The sequence below is a fragment of the Monopterus albus genome, unplaced genomic scaffold (assembly GCF_001952655.1).
Source record: "Monopterus albus unplaced genomic scaffold, M_albus_1.0 scaffold102.1, whole genome shotgun sequence".
NCBI lineage: Eukaryota > Metazoa > Chordata > Actinopteri > Synbranchiformes > Synbranchidae > Monopterus > Monopterus albus.
In genome coordinates this window covers 430,999-446,562 of record NW_018127982.1, presented here as the reverse complement: position 1 = coordinate 446,562, position 15,564 = coordinate 430,999, and the positions used below count along the sequence as shown (strand labels likewise).

General features: G+C 40.4%; 2 protein-coding genes across 2 annotated transcripts; one reads left to right on the top strand and one right to left on the bottom strand.

Annotated features, from left to right (window-relative positions):
• Nucleotides 1-1,440: 1,440 nt before the first annotated feature.
• LOC109965608 (nodal homolog 2-A-like) lies at nucleotides 1,441-4,369 on the bottom strand. The gene is given in 4 exon segments (XM_020609760.1): nucleotides 1,441-2,172; nucleotides 2,297-2,565; nucleotides 2,568-3,020; nucleotides 3,995-4,369. Coding segments are annotated over 4 exon segments (1,182 nt in total). The 5' UTR covers nucleotides 4,302-4,369; the 3' UTR covers nucleotides 1,441-2,019.
• A 1,567-nt stretch (nucleotides 4,370-5,936) lies between these two features.
• LOC109965634 (very low-density lipoprotein receptor-like) lies at nucleotides 5,937-15,559 on the top strand. Its single transcript, XM_020609820.1, has 18 exons — nucleotides 5,937-6,041; nucleotides 7,058-7,180; nucleotides 7,520-7,768; nucleotides 8,121-8,234; nucleotides 8,383-8,502; nucleotides 8,749-8,874; nucleotides 9,524-9,727; nucleotides 10,107-10,275; nucleotides 10,532-10,700; nucleotides 11,102-11,324; nucleotides 11,552-11,671; nucleotides 11,830-12,048; nucleotides 12,456-12,761; nucleotides 13,269-13,487; nucleotides 13,904-14,047; nucleotides 14,477-14,725; nucleotides 14,935-15,138; nucleotides 15,270-15,559. Exons 1-18 carry the CDS (start codon nucleotides 5,966-5,968, stop codon nucleotides 15,557-15,559), a joined length of 3,324 nt encoding a protein of 1,107 aa, XP_020465476.1. The 5' UTR covers nucleotides 5,937-5,965.
• The last annotated feature ends 5 nt before the right edge of the window (nucleotides 15,560-15,564 follow it).

Sequence of the window (15,564 nt, the reverse complement as noted above, 5' to 3'; positions counted from 1 at the left end):
TCAAATAAATCAACATTTTATGTGATTTGACTCGTTTGGTGACTTTTAAACATGTCTTTAAGATGGTAAATGTAATATGAATCTTAAAAAAACAAATCATCGAGCTTCTGTGTGCTAACAGAAATGTCAATGTTTTGGTAATTTGTGCCACCAGGTGGCAGCAGAGACAAGCTGTAAACACTAACCTATCACTGTTTAGGTTGATCTAATTTGTTAGCACACAGTTACTGTTTACACAGCTAGCAGGTGTGGAGCAACGTTATCATGAATTTGGAGCCATGTTTTTGATCAAATTGTGAATGTAATTCCAATATTCACTCTCCTTTTAGGTCTTGTTAGGGCTCCATCCACAAAAAGGAAAATATCTGGGTCATTAGCTGCCAACTAAGTGCCCTGCTATGTTCACAAGCAAGATGCTCATTTTGTCTGCTACCATGTAAGCTACTGGATAGGTAGTTCAAGGTGCATTTCTACAGCCATAGAGGCTATAAAACTAAAACCGAGCTAAAATATGCTCAACCTACACTTCTTGGAGCAAGACACAGATTGAGTAGCCTCTTGATTTGTAGCCAGTTGGGTTTTCTTGTGTTTGTTTTGTGTCTATTTATAGTTGTTTGGGGTCTGTTTGTAGACATTTTGTTTAAATGATTACTTGTTTCTTTGTAGTCAATTTGCACCTACTTCTACTTGTTTCTCTTTTTGAATCATTTTGTATCTCTTTGTACAGCAGTTGTTTGTGTCTCTGTAGTTTAGCATGCTCTTGTAGTGGTTTTGCTGTCTTTGGGGTCTTTTCTGTCTCCTTGTAGCAGTTTTGTTTTTATCTTTTCTTACTTTGTGGAACCCTTACTCTGTGGAGCAGGCTGAAGGCACTGTTAACGTTTCTTTTGGACAGTCAACCCAATGACTATGGAACAACTACAAAAATGATTTTAAAAAATATATGCAAAACCACTACAAAGAAGCCTGTGCAGTAATCCATCCTTGGCTGTGTGCGACTCTTTATTGGAAGTGAGGCAGGTCATTCAACCAGCTTGAAGTTTTTTCTCTTGTAAAACTGAGAAGTATTGTTTGAAAACACACTAATTAATCTTATGTGCACAATTCTCGTGTCTGTTGATTGTTGCTCATACTTCCGCATTAGTTTAGCAGGACATTATTACATTCATGATGGCTCCATTTCATTCAGGTATCTCAGTAAACATGTCTAGTGAATGCACAAAACCACGACCCTGAACTTTGCCCATATGCACTGACTAATTTCATTATTTAGTCTTATACCTCTGCTTTTCCTGCTAATACAAGCATCTACTGCGAAAATTCCTGTTAAGCCTCATAGCATTATCATTGCCTCAGTCTATGATCACAAATATTTAACCTTGAAACTCTATGGGAAATGACCATCTTAACTGAAAACCATGTTGCAGTAAAAACAAACTCTGTTCAATGTAACAAATAATTTATTGTCCTACTGTAGATACCAAACGTATAAATTTGTCACCCAAAAAACATAATAAAGCGCTTGCACCATTCTGACATTTGCATTTGCCATTACAGTGGCATTAAAGTCCTTTCAGTGGGCTATAAGAAAAACCTTTAAAGATTTTCTGCAAACTTACAGTGCTTCAGGCATTGATCATATTGTGCTGTTCTTGATCTTGACTGGATCGATACTGTACCACAATAACTTCTTATAACCTTGAATTATAGTTGCTCCACTTGCAGTTCAGGCCATAAGGTCACCTAGTCCTCAAAAAGAAGTATTAATAATCTGTAACCCTTTTGTTCTCAGTGTCCAGAGTACAGTATGTTGTACTAATCCCTTTCTTTCATGTCTATTCATCACAGCAGCAGCTTCTGTCCCAGTGTCAGACGTCCCTGCAAAGTGCATGTGGACATACTGTACATCCACTTTGTACCTATGAGTTGCTCAGATCTGTGGCTGTAGACCCCTTCCGCTCAGTGGCTGGTCTGACGTTTCTCTCACTTCCAGCCTTTCCAAAAGGCCTGCAGGTCTTTTTCTCAGTGGCAGCCACACTCTTCCACCACCATGTTATCGTGATGCCTCATGATCATCTTCCCATTCTCGTAGTACAACATGGAAAGCGGTGCCAGCCGTGTGGGCACACAGGACAGACATGGCACTTTGTGTGGGTGGTAAAGCTTTACTAGACTCTGGGGAGAGAGAGAGAGAGAGAGAAGAAAATGCTTAATTAGAACACACTTGTTCAAATAGAGTATTATTCATAGGTGTACAATGTTGCAGCAAATACTGGTTGTCCCAGTGACTGAATCTTACCTGCATGTAGGCATGGTTAGTTGGGGTGTAGGTCTCATCTACCGGTATAGGACAGCTCCCATCACAGCGATAGGCATTGTACTGTTTGGGATGGACAATCCACGCGCTCCAGCCGAGCTTCCCAAAATCCATCCACATGTCCACCTTCCTGCAGAAAGGACCCTTGTCAGCAGTAGCAGCTGTGTGCACACTCTGTTTATGCTGGTGGTTCCTCTTGACCCTGCTGTTCCTCATCCTGGAGCTCGAGCCAGCCGCCACCCTCTTCCTGCTGCTGTGTGGATGAGACTTGGCGTTCGCTGGCCATTTGGGTTCTGCCTCGAGAAGACCACCATCATAACCTGGTCAGCTGTAAGGTGATGGACTCCTTCCAACTCCTGGTGTCCCTCCTCTCTCACTTCAGCCTCTTCCTCCTCCAACCTCCGTGCGGGGGGTCCCTGCTGTAGCCAGCGACGGAGCGTCTGCGTCATGTTGAACACCTTCCAGGAGGAGGGAGAGCCCATGGAACTGGGATGAGCTGTCAGGTGGCCCAGGAACAGCCTGTTCTCTGAGCAGTGCATCCTGGAGCACTGATCGCTGTGGGAGTGGTAGATGTCCACTGAGGCTCGGATAGACTCAGTAAAGGCAGGCAGACGGATGCGAAGTTCAGCCAATTGGACGTTGTCACTTACAGATGTGGAGGACATGTCAAAGGTGATGGACCACCTCTTAGCAGTCTGATGGCAGTCTGAAAGGAAAATTAGTAAAGACGGTCAGTTAGCATTATTCACAACTTGTGAAAGGGAAGGCACTCAGCTGTGATTTGATGAAGATCACATCTTACATGTGCTAAAAGAAATGAGTCAGTTTGAACTTGCTTAAACAAATAATTAAATTGTGGTCAGTGAATAAAATCAGCACATTTTGAAGGTATATATCAAGGGCACATTATGTTTACACGTTGCAAAAGGGAAATACAATCGTATTTAATATGTTCCCTTAAAAGGTTAGGTCTATATTCTTTAGATAAGAAGTTAAGACTTTTAGTCAGTGTGATCCATTCAGATGGGTGACAAATAAAATCCTGAATCAATGAATGGATTTTTTTTAATGAAGGGGTTACTGATTAACCTGCTGATTATTTTCTTTACTATTTGATTGTTTTTGTTCAGAGTATATCAAAATTTGGGGACAATGCCTATTTGGACTTTCCGGAGTCAAATGTCTTGTTTTAGCCAACCAGCAAAATCTAAAGTTTATTATCGTCTATTACAAAAAAGGAAAAAAAACAGTACTTCCTCGCATAAAAGAAGGGCGAAACATTTTATTTTAGAATAGTTGCCGGTTAATTTTCCATGAATTAATTGACTAATGGCTGCAGCTCTGGGTTAACTGATGGACTAATGAGTATGAAAGAGTTTGCTGAACACAATGAGGAGACAGAATAGTGTTTCCTCCCTCCATCAGAGGAGAACTGAAGGGGTTCTGGAGACACTTTTGTAAAAAGTGATGCCTATTCATGTTATTCAATTTTCCTGTAACTGTCAGACATCTGTATGTCTTCTATAATGTTTTCAGGGTGACAATCCCTCAGTTCACAGTGTCCTCTTATATACGTTAATCGAATTGCATAGCATGCCATTATGCAGAGCTACTATGCACAGCGGCACCATAATACCAAAGTCCTAAAGAGTGTCAAGACGACAGATGAATGCTACTTACTTTTAGCGACGAGGCTAATCACAGAGTCTGAGTCGTGCAGGCCGTCCTTGTCTTCCGCCCATGGCTGGTGCACGCTGGATGCCGGAGTCTTGGCACGGTCCTCGGTCAGCATTGTCCGGTAGAGCTGCATCATGTAGAGGTGCAGCTTACTGTTCTGCTGCCGCTGCTCGGTGCCTGTAGAGCCGCCTTTCATCCGACGGAGCAGTGCGTCAGGGTACATCCCATGGAAGGGCTGCACGGAGACACCAAGAACCAAGTCCACCAGAAGAAGAAGCGCAACAGACAAATCCACTGCTAGTCCCTTCATTTCCAGGTGTGATGTTGCCTCTTCTACAGGTAAATTCCAAATGGTCTAGGTGAGATGCTGGGACTAGATCTTATAAGCACTCACCTCTGTCCTGATGTCCTTTGAAGAGCTGTGTTAAGCCGCACAAAGCTGAAAGGCGTTTGTGTCCACGCTCCAAGACTTAAATGTATCGAAACCAGTGGGTCTTTGTAGTGACTGAGGTGTGAAGACTGTAAAAGCCCACAGCTCTGATTGGTGTTGTTTTGTATATTAGAGATCACTTTGATAAGAAGCCATGACAATAATATTAGTTAAGGAGATTACTAGCTCGTGATTAATAGGAAAACAACCCGGGAGTTAATCATCATTTGCTTTCTGTAGCGCTGTTTGAATATAACGAGCAAAATAATAGAGGAGACAAGTCAAGGTCCATGTATGACACAGTCCTTCAGCAGAACAAAATCCGAAATGTTCCCTGTATTTCAATTATTGACTGGGCAATTATATATTTAGTTAAATAGCCTAATCTCACTGCTACCTATATATGAACAAACCAATCAATCAGATATGCAACAAAGATGAGACATTGTCTTTAAAATTAGACTAAAGGTCACCTTTGTCTGTATCATATTATCTAAACATTATACAAACAGCAAAAATAATCCTGGTTATAAAATGAAGTACATTTGCAAATGTATTATACATAAATACTGTTTTACGAAAAATTGGCAAAATGTCAATTAGGACTTTCAACAAAGAAGGACACGATGTGACGCCCAGCTCATTCATGCAACAACCTGCAAATCTGACCTCAAAAGGATGAATAAGGTTTTTATTCTTTTTGATGAACATGGTGTGTGGAAAAGATAAAAAAAAACGAAAGAACATTTGTAACTAGTATTACATGAGTCTTTTCTTTGAAAAACCTTTAATATGATTACATCAAATAAACCTTTGTGGTCAACTTTTATTTGGAACTGGCTTTTGGGTTTGGGTAACTGTGACGGAATGAACTTTTTAACCTTAATTAAAAAGACTTTATGACATTTTATGGCGATTGAAAAGCATAAAGCATTATGCCATGTTGGCATTTAAAAAAAGATGTCCAAAAGTAGAAGTGTAGAAGTTATGACCACGTTTGAGAACACAAAAGTCAAAACCTTTACAAAAATGACAGCGTTAAAGGAAATGTCGTTCTCTATTGGAGAAGGACTGTCGTTCATACCGATAGAGAAGTGGATTAAAGTTTGGATAAAGTTAAATATTCTTTCTAATATTCTCTAATATCCCGCTAAAATGTAGCCAACATAAACAATGCACTTTAGTTTGGGTTTGGGCATAAGTGGAAGTAACAGTACTACAGAGATTATAGCCAAATAACCGTGCGTAAAAGTGCTTGTTTTACTGTATTTCCTTTTTAAACTACGGCTGATTTTTGCGGAAGAAGCAAAATGACACCCCTTAAAAATAATAAAACTGAAATGAAATTTTAAAAAAAGCAACAAAAAAAAGTATAAAGTCAGTTAAACACAAAAATGAGACAGAAAGAAAGAAAAAGTTCAAATATGTTACTCTGACGACAGAGTTTAGCGTATTTGATTTTATTTTGGTAACCTCCTCTAATCGCACGCGCCCTCTCACCTGCCGATAAAAGCGTTTCCTCTCAGGTGTCGTTGTTTGTCCAGATGAGCGTGCGGGCCGACATGGACTGGCACCGGTTCATTTGTTTGCTTTTACTGACAAGTCAGAGATTTTGTGCAGGTAACGACATTTCTAACTTACTTGTTTAATGCGTTTGTGTTATTTTAGCTACAGTCTGTGCAAACACGTTTGACTTCACTACAGTAACGCTCAGGAATCGTGACACTTTCATTAGATACGAAACATGAACGAGATAATATGGCGTTTTCAGTCAGAGCCTGCAGATGGCTGTTCAGGCCAACAAGCGGTGTTATTTCTGTGAAATGTCTTCTAAGGTGGAAGTGCTTGCACAATGTAAAGTATCAAATATGTTTGGCTTTCCTTTTTGAAGTGTATATGTGAGGTTCTTGGAATGTCTTAATATAAACCCACAATATCACATATTAGACCGTTAGCGGTCAAATTAGAACCCCCCCGTTATAGTGTCATGGCTTACACTTGGCAGTTTTATTTAATTACATTTCTGATTCTATTGTTGCTCAGCTCCATTGTGTGGCACTGCTCACCATGCAAACAAGTCAAATAGTGTAGGAACAGATGATACCATGTGTTCGCATCACTTTGCTGTTCTGTCATTTCCTAATATTTTTTAATCTGCCTCAGCATTTTTTTTTTTCCCCCTCAAGGCACCATGTGACTCCTGCTTGTTTTCTAGCTATCCATGCCCTAACCAATGCTGATTACCTGGATCAGGTGTGTTCAGTCAATCAGAAGCTGGAGGATACCATCTTAAGTGAAGGTGATGTGAGGAAAGACAAAGTGCATTGGTATCTTCCAGTTTCTGACTAATCACACCTGATCCAGGTAATTAGCCGTGGGTAGAGCAGGGATAGTTAAAAAATATGCAGGGCAGCGGCACTTGAGGACCAGAATTGCCCACCCCTGCCCTAAATCCTTGAACCTTACAGAAGATATCGTTTCAGTGACCATTTAGCTTGCCTGAAGAAAAGGAGTGTCTGTTTTTCAGATGGACTTTATTTATTCAGTCAATGACTTGGACTAGATGACTGCCAGGCCTTTCATATTCTGCAGTCCATCTTGCAGCTTGTTTTTATTTTGTCTTTCTCTCTTTGTAGGACAAATTTCAGGATGCAGTCAAGGCCAGTGGCAGTGTGGTGACGGAAGCTGCATCCCAGATCTCTGGAGATGTGATGGAAGTGGAGACTGTCTGGATGGATCTGATGAAATGGACTGTGCTGGTAGGTCTCCTTCCTGTCCTCTGTCAACCTTACCATAGTACATCCTAGGAGAATGGTTATGTATGAAATGCATACCGTAGTCTTGAATGTCTGTTATTCCTGGTATACGACTGGTCACATATGACCATTTGCTGTTGCATGTACTGTAACGTGAATTGATGGTGCAGTCCTGAATGCATGTTCTGCAAAATTACTAACATTTCATTTCCTTTCATGGTGTCTTGTGTCCTTCTATCCAGCACTCCCAGGCTCTTATTGATGGTGCAGTCCTGAATGCATGTTTTGCAAAATTACTAACATTTCACTTCCTTTCATGGTGTCTTGTGTCCTCCTATCCAGCACTCCCAGGCTCTCCCAAATGTCCACCAGGTCAGTTTCCTTGTCTGGACTCGGTTGGCTGTGTTGATGTGTCGGCCCGCTGCGATGGACAAAGCCAGTGTCCCACCGGATCTGATGAGGAGAACTGTACAGCCACCAAGGGCTGTTTGGACTCGGACTGGAGCTGTCGAAACTACATCTGCATCCCCAAAGAGCTGCGCTGCAGCGGACTGAACGACTGCATGGACAACTCTGATGAAGAGGGCTGTGGTGAGAAAGGCGTGAATGCTGCATCATAGGAAACTCTGTCTGTTGGACTGCATGGCACAGCAAAGGGAAGAATTGGTGACTGTAAACTTTAAGCAATAGTCCTTAAATGATTATCATATCTTGCCTTTTATATTTATTATGTGATTTAATATATCAGTGTTGACACTAATTCAGTTAGAAGCCAGCCCTACTGATTTACAAACTCAAGAGGGAGGTACATGAGAAGCATGTGTTGCCAGCATGCAAGTCAGTATAAGAAGATGTAAGCCACAGCCAGAGGGTTACTAATGCATGTTAAGTACTGGAAACAGTTGATTTAAGGATAAAATGCTGATTGGTTTTCCTCTTACAGGTGTGTGTGATGAGGACCATATACGATGTCCTGAGGGGGTGTGTGTGTCTGCTGAAAAGAGATGTGATGGACAGGCTCACTGCTCGGATGGCAGCGATGAGCCCATAACCTGTGGTAAGTTGTTGCACCATTTTCCGTCTTTATAAATTATGTAATTGGTCTTTAGACAACCAGATGGTGATGTGTGTTAATTTTATAATGACCAGAGATGATCAAATGCTTCTTGTTCAAGGATTTCTGCTTTATATTGCGCCTCTTTCAGGTCATACCTGCTCTGTGAACAACGGTGGCTGTAGTCACATGTGTGTTGATGAACCATGGGGAGCTCTGTGCGCTTGTCCTGTTGGATATAAGCTCTCTCCTAATGGAGCAGTCTGTGAAGGTATGTGGTGTGTAGGTAACGAACTGACTCTTTTTTTTTTTTTTAAGCAAATTGTAATGGAAGCTGACAACATAAGTCTGGCAGGGCTCTGCCCTTTGTGGCACCATCCTGGATCCTTTACCCCGTATTCCTTTAGCAGACTTAAAACATTCAAGTGGAGGATTTCTTTTCATAATTGTTTATTTCCAGTCTGTATTTGATGCCCATCTCATGCTTGTGAAGCTAAAATCCACTGTCTCTCCCCAGACGTGGATGAATGCGCCGCATCTTTCTCTCCCTGTCAGCATCACTGTAGAAACACCATCGGATCCTACTACTGTCACTGCAGAGAAGGCTTCAAACTGAATGGAAGCGCCACATGTTTAGCCACAGGTAATGAGGCAGGGTTTTTCTTACTTGACCTAATTCAAAGGGCCACATAACCATCATATGTACCTTATAAAGCCTTCCTCCTAGTGGTTTGAAAACAGGAGCCTCATCTTGAGACTCTTTATATTGGCACATTGACCAACATGGGAATGTAAAGCTAATGGTGATAAGTGTTGAGCTAGTCATTTGCTTAATTGTACAATGTGAATCTACTCAGGATTTAGTTTCGCTTTCTTTAAAGATCAAACCCAGCAACAAGCACCATGAACTGGACAAAAGAAAAGATAGCTGAGATGTTAATTGTTGTTTTGATGTGACATAAGCAAGAAAGAAGTTCAGTAAGATCAAAGAGGGCTTTGTCACCAGAATTTGCCATTGATGTGAAAATGGTAATTGTCACCTGAAATAATAAAAAAAATTAAAAGGCTGTTAAATGAGAAGCAGTGTGGCATGTACGTGCAGGTTTTCTGCTGCAATTAATGAAAGTTAATGTACATTTCTGTCCTTGTCTTTGAGTGATGTCTAGGGTAATTCCTAATGTCAGGGGTGTCACAATTTTTTTTTTTTTTTTTTTTCCTTCACAAATTTTTAAATGTTCCCCCCCCTTCCTTCTAAATATTCACACTAGCTGCACTCTTGAATTTGTGTCCAGGTAATGCTACAAGACTGCTGATGGTACAGGGGGGAGCTATAGGACTTTTGGACGTGAAGTCTCAACAGTTTGAAGTTGTCCAGACTCCAACGTTTGACCCAGTGGCATTGACATTTGACATTGCCCGAGGATGGTACTTCTGGGCTGACAGCCATGGCAGCATTCACAAAAGTGATGGCCAGTATGACAGAACCATCTTTACTGGTTGGTTGACTCAAAGCTTTGTTTGTTTTATTTCATAGGGCAGTTATGGCCAAAAGGTTGAATGTTGAGTACTGAATAAAGCTTGAATACAAGATGAAAGTAACTTATCAACCATTGAGCTTGGTTTTAACATGCAAAGTAAAAATGTTCTCTTCTTTTGATGGTCTACTTGTGCCTTTTGTGCAAAAGCCTGTCTAAGTTGTGGTGCATAAATGAATTTCTTGTTTTCATATTGGGCCCCAACTATACAGTAATGTTTCTATAAAATGCCTTTTGTGCAAAAGCCTAAGTTGTGGTGCATAAATGAATTTCTTGTTTTCATATTGGGCCCTAACTATACAGTAATGTTTCTAAACTTTTTTTTTTTTTTTTTTAACAGGGGAACCTGGAATCAAAGGTCTAGCTTGTGATTGGCTGAATGGAAATCTTTACTGGACCAATCAGAAGACTGAGTCAATCTATATGCAGGCAGCAGGTGGCAGCAGTTGCACTACTGTGCTGAGCAAAAACATCAGTCCATCTGATGTGGTGCTTGTACCTGTGGAGAGGTATATTTGATTTATTGTCTTTGTCTGCTACATGCAATTTAAATATATAGAGCTTTCAAATTTAAGTTTTTGTATGTGCTGCTTTGATAGAGGATAATTATATTGTCAGTAATGTTCCTCTCCCTTTACACTCGGAAAGTTGTTTTTGTATTGATAATCAAAATGAGCTGTTATGAACTCTGCACATAATTAACCATCATGAACACACCTAAAAAGATAATGCACTGGGTGGTGCTTTTTTGAATCTCTCTCCCAGTTTGATGTTCTGGATCAATGTGGGCCAAGGTGACGGGGTGACAATAGAGAAGTCATGGATGGATGGGAAAGGAAGAAGCTCTCTGGTGGTCCTCACTGCTCAGTCTGCCCATAGCCTCACTACTGATATGTCTACAAGGAGACTGTTCTGGATCAGTGACTTTAAGAAAGTGAGTTAAGGAAAGCAACTGTATGTACATCACTTTATTCAAACATGGTGTTGTATAGAGTACATCTTTTCTATCCACCCTAATATTAACAATGCATTATTAAATTTGCACAATCAAAGTTGAGATCACTGTTCAAAAACTGTGTAGTTTATCTTGGGTTTGACTTAAAACTAGTGATTCCCTTTCCTTAACTGATTCCTTGCCATTCTTTATGGCTAAAATGAATATTTCTTCCTCCAACATATTTAGACAAGATAATGGTATTGTGTACATATCTGCATACACATTCACAATCTACCGTGGCTTGTATCCAAACAGCAAAACATTATAAGTGGATGGAAACACTTAAGTTTGGTTGTGAGACATTTATCATTCATGTAGTAATAACTCAATTTGTTCAGTCTGTTGAGACAGTGAAGCTGGATGGGACTGGCCGTTACTCCTTCACTGGACTGTTCAACAGGATACCAGGTCTAAGCCTGGCTGTTTTTGAGAATTCATTCTACTGGGCTGACAACAAAGGACTGTGGCAGGCTTCACAGAGCCAACCACACCAGAAGACATTTCTTGGGAAAGCTAAACTGCCACTATTAACAGTTTACCATGAGCTGCAGCAACCTGAAGGTACTGAATGGAGCAAGAGGTTTTGTTGACTTGTGTCTGAATTCCTACTGCTGTTTTGAGGTTATTCATTGGGTCATAAACCAGTTTTCTAAGTGCATTTATGTTGTCCTTGTGCAACATTCATTAGATTCATGAACAAAATCCATTTAATTTGCCAATAAGTCTAACTTATTTGCAGAAAATGTACTTGAATACTCTAATCATGTTTTAAAACTTATTTTTGTCAGGTTTTTCTGCATGTGTAGAGAGTCCATGCCATCTTTGCCAGCTAACTAAAGGCAACCCTGTTGGATTCACCTGTGCTTGTCCAAATTTCAAAGCACTGTTGCTTGATGGGACATGTGAATGTAGGTTTATCAACTTTAATATCAAATGCATTTTGTCTGTGCTTAAACACTTGCTGCCGTTGTCCCCGGTACAGGTCCTCTTGCTGTTTAGAGGATTAATAAACTGTGTTGTTTGTAGTCTGAGGGTGAAGGTGTTAAAATGGTTTTTCTTCCCACAGATCCAAAATTTATATATGCTACTTTTACCAGCATCAACCTGTTGGAGTTTAGAATCAGAGAGTCCACTAACACCCAGCTGCTTAGCATTGATGACGGCATCCTGTCATTTGATCTGGATTGGTTCAGATCCCGGCTGTACTGGACCAACCAGACTGGTCACGTTGTTTTTACTGGCCTAACCCAGGTCAAGACTGAAATGGTCCCAACACCTCTGCCAGGTTAGTTCTGTGAGTCTTTCCTGGTTTGTACAAATGGGGAAAACTTGTATTGTTAGAATTTAAAGCATGATTCACTTTATAGTAGGAATTAAAGGATAAAACAATGAGATGATTAACAAAACTGAAAACTTAAGCTACATTGCCAAATATTTACTGGTTCTAGCTTCTCAAAAGTGAAGATTATCAGCTTTACACTTTTATATCTGTATATTGTATTGTGTATATACATCAAAATTGTATATTGGTTTTACTTTAGGCATCAGATAAATTGAAATGCAGTTTTATTCTTTCTGTGACTGAACAGTCATTTAAAATGGATAAATCCAGCCTTAATCACAAATGGATCAAATGGCTACTTGCCCACATTACAGCTGTGAACACTTTTGTTTTAACTCTTTTCTTTTTAGTTTGTCTGATAAAAGTGGACCAGAGCAGTGGGAGTCTTTATTGGGTATCCTGTGATCAGAACAGCATTGGCACCACCACAGCTGATGGTTATTCACAGCAGCTGTACCGCACAGCAAAGGAAATTGGAGACTTGTATCTGGACTGGCTGAGGGGTGGGATCTACTGGATAGAGGAAGAACACATTCTCACCATGAGGATGGTGGGAGGCAAAGCCAGAGAGCTTCTGCAGTTAGCAGGAGGAGTCAGAGGGAACATCGCCTTTGACCTCAGAGCCAATAGTCTGCTCTGGAACTCAAAAAGGGCAGGTTAGTTTCATCATAAATCTGAGTGGTGAAATTTGTTTCTCTTGCTCAACTATCACCATTTGTGACTCTGCAGTTAGAGCTTGATACAATGAGAGGTAAAGTATCTGCACAAAATTAGACGGTAATAACCGTTTCAGAAAATGCTCGTTATAAAAATTGCTGTACACAGCTGGAATGTAATAACTTGTTTAAAGCAGGGATGTGCTGTTTTGTTCAAGGCTTTATTTGTAATTATTTCATACAAAATGATCATCTGACTAATTTTGCTACAGTATGGTTCATATGTAATCTTGAATTTGGGTTAATATTTGGAAGTTGTGATCAGTTTAGGGACTGTGGGGAAAATGCTTTCTGGGGCTGCGCAGTTTATCATAAGTGTTGGTCTCCAACAGTCAAGGCCTTTTGGAGCTGGCTGCATTTGAGAGTATCACAACATCTTTAAGTAAATCTTCATTTACTCGCTCAGTCTTTCCATGGTACAGGCCTGTTGAGTTGTGGTTTTTACAGGGTTGACGACCCTGAGTTTGCTACAAGAGAGAAGCTACCAAGCTGGAAGAAGATGGAACATTTCAGGCTCAGTAGTAGCTGCTTTTGAGCCCTTCCTGTTGTCCCTTTCTGAAGACAACATGACTCTGTGGGATCGCCGTGATGGTAGTCCCATCCAACAGATGACTGTGACAGGTCCTGTGATGAGTGCAATTGCTGCACTCATGGAAATTCATACAGGTTAGACCAGGTTTATTAGTTAAAAAGGAAATATTTATTTAGATATTTGCTGCTTTCTATCATTTGACAGTTTTTTTTTTTTTTCTTGTTTGTGGTGTTTGAATATCCATTAACACCCCCCCACCCCCCGAATTTATTTTAGGTTTTCTTTTTGGCTTTTGTACTGAAATTTGAGTTACTGTAGGTGGTACTAGTCTCTCTGATCCATGGTGGCCATGACAGCTCAGGTTCACTGCAGTTATGCTAAAATAAAACTGCACTTGTGAAGTGGAGGGTTTTTCTTCAATGGCTTTTAACTCAAAATGGACATAGTCTGTATCTGTACGGGCTCATCACATATTTAACTAGACATTCACATGAAAGCTACACTTATCTCGTTATTTTGCTTATTGATGTCGTTACAATCCCTTTCATAGTGCTCAAAACTCCACTCTGCAACGAGACATCTGTGCTGTGTCGTCGCTCAGCAGCCTGCCTCTCACAAGCCCTGTTGTGTGATGGTAACGAGGATTGCCCTGATGGAGAGGATGAAGAGTTTTGTGTTGCATGTCCATCTATAGGTAAACCAGTTTGTAGAAGCTCTAAAACCTCCATGTGAGTAATAAATACAACCCTGTTTCCAACAAAGTTTGGAACAGAACTGTTGCCCATCTGAAATCCTATAGCAAGCAAGAATGGAAAAGCATTTTGCTTTCAAAACTAAAGCAACTGATCAAAGTTCCCAAATGCTTGCAGGGTGGTGTTAAAAGATGAGATGAATATACAATAACTTTTGTGAAATGTGTTCATATCATGGAATTTTTAAAGGCACGTTTTGCGAATACCAATGCTGAAAATTCAAAACTTGATTCAGTTAAAATTTTAAAATGATTAGCGATTTTGTTTCATACGTTTTGACCTTTTTTTTTGGAAATGAGTTGTACTTGACTGTCTGGAATTTCCTAGTTTTTGATTTTTAACAATTTTATGCCTTGACTGTAAATTTTCAGAGGATTTCAAGTGCAAGGATCATAGAAGCTGTATCTCCAGGAATCTTGTTTGCGACGGTCACGCTCATTGCCAAGATGGGTCAGATGAGGTTGACTGTTCACTTGTAGCTTCTCCTGCAATTCGGTTAAACATCCTGAGGTGCCGCAGAGGTTTCGAGCTCTGTGCAGATGGCACAGAGTGTATTTTATCCAGCCATGTGTGTGATGGAGAGCAAGACTGTCAGGATGGATCAGATGAACTAGAATGTGGTGAGTTTCCTGAGATGTAATCTGTCTAATGTGAAGGGAAAAACAAATTTATTTATATACAGTAGCACGTGGTCATACACAATGGTAATTGAAAGTGCAAAACTATAGTTATGTAGAACCTTTTGGCATATTTAGTTATATTTTTTTCTGTAAGACAGACTTCACAGTTCTATTAAACTACTGGTAATGAAACTGATTTCCACTCTAAGATGTCATAGAACATGGAGCATTTCCAGCAAGCAAATCTCCTTCAACCACACATCCTCCTCCGACGGTGCCGACTTGCCACAGTCCCTCTGTGCTTTGTCCTTCTGTTCATCTCTGCATTTCCCCAAACCAGTTTTGCAATGGTTTTATAGACTGTCCAGATGGCTTTGATGAGAAGAACTGTGTGAAAAGATGTCCCTCAAACAGTAAGCCACAAATCTGGAGTGTTGGAATTCCAGATTAAGTATTGATTATACTGATTTCACTTTATTCCTGATGTTCAGGAGTGATATGAAACTTGGAAAGCTTAATTTGTTTTCTTTGCATTTCTTGCCAGATGATTTTCTCTGCAAAGACCGCCGGGGCTGTATCTCTAAGAGTTTGGTTTGTGACGGGCGCGCTCATTGCCTTGATGGGTCAGATGAAGTTAACTGCCCAAGCGTATCCATTACTACATCTCAGCCGAATGCCTTGAAGTGCCGTATAGGGTCAAAGCTGTGTAATGATGGCAGAGAGTGTGTTTTACACAGCCACATATGTGATGGAGAGGCAGACTGTGTGGATGGATCTGATGAACAGGGATGCCCAGAAGCCTGCTCACAAGGTTATTTTGCTGTAAACTCTTGAACTTT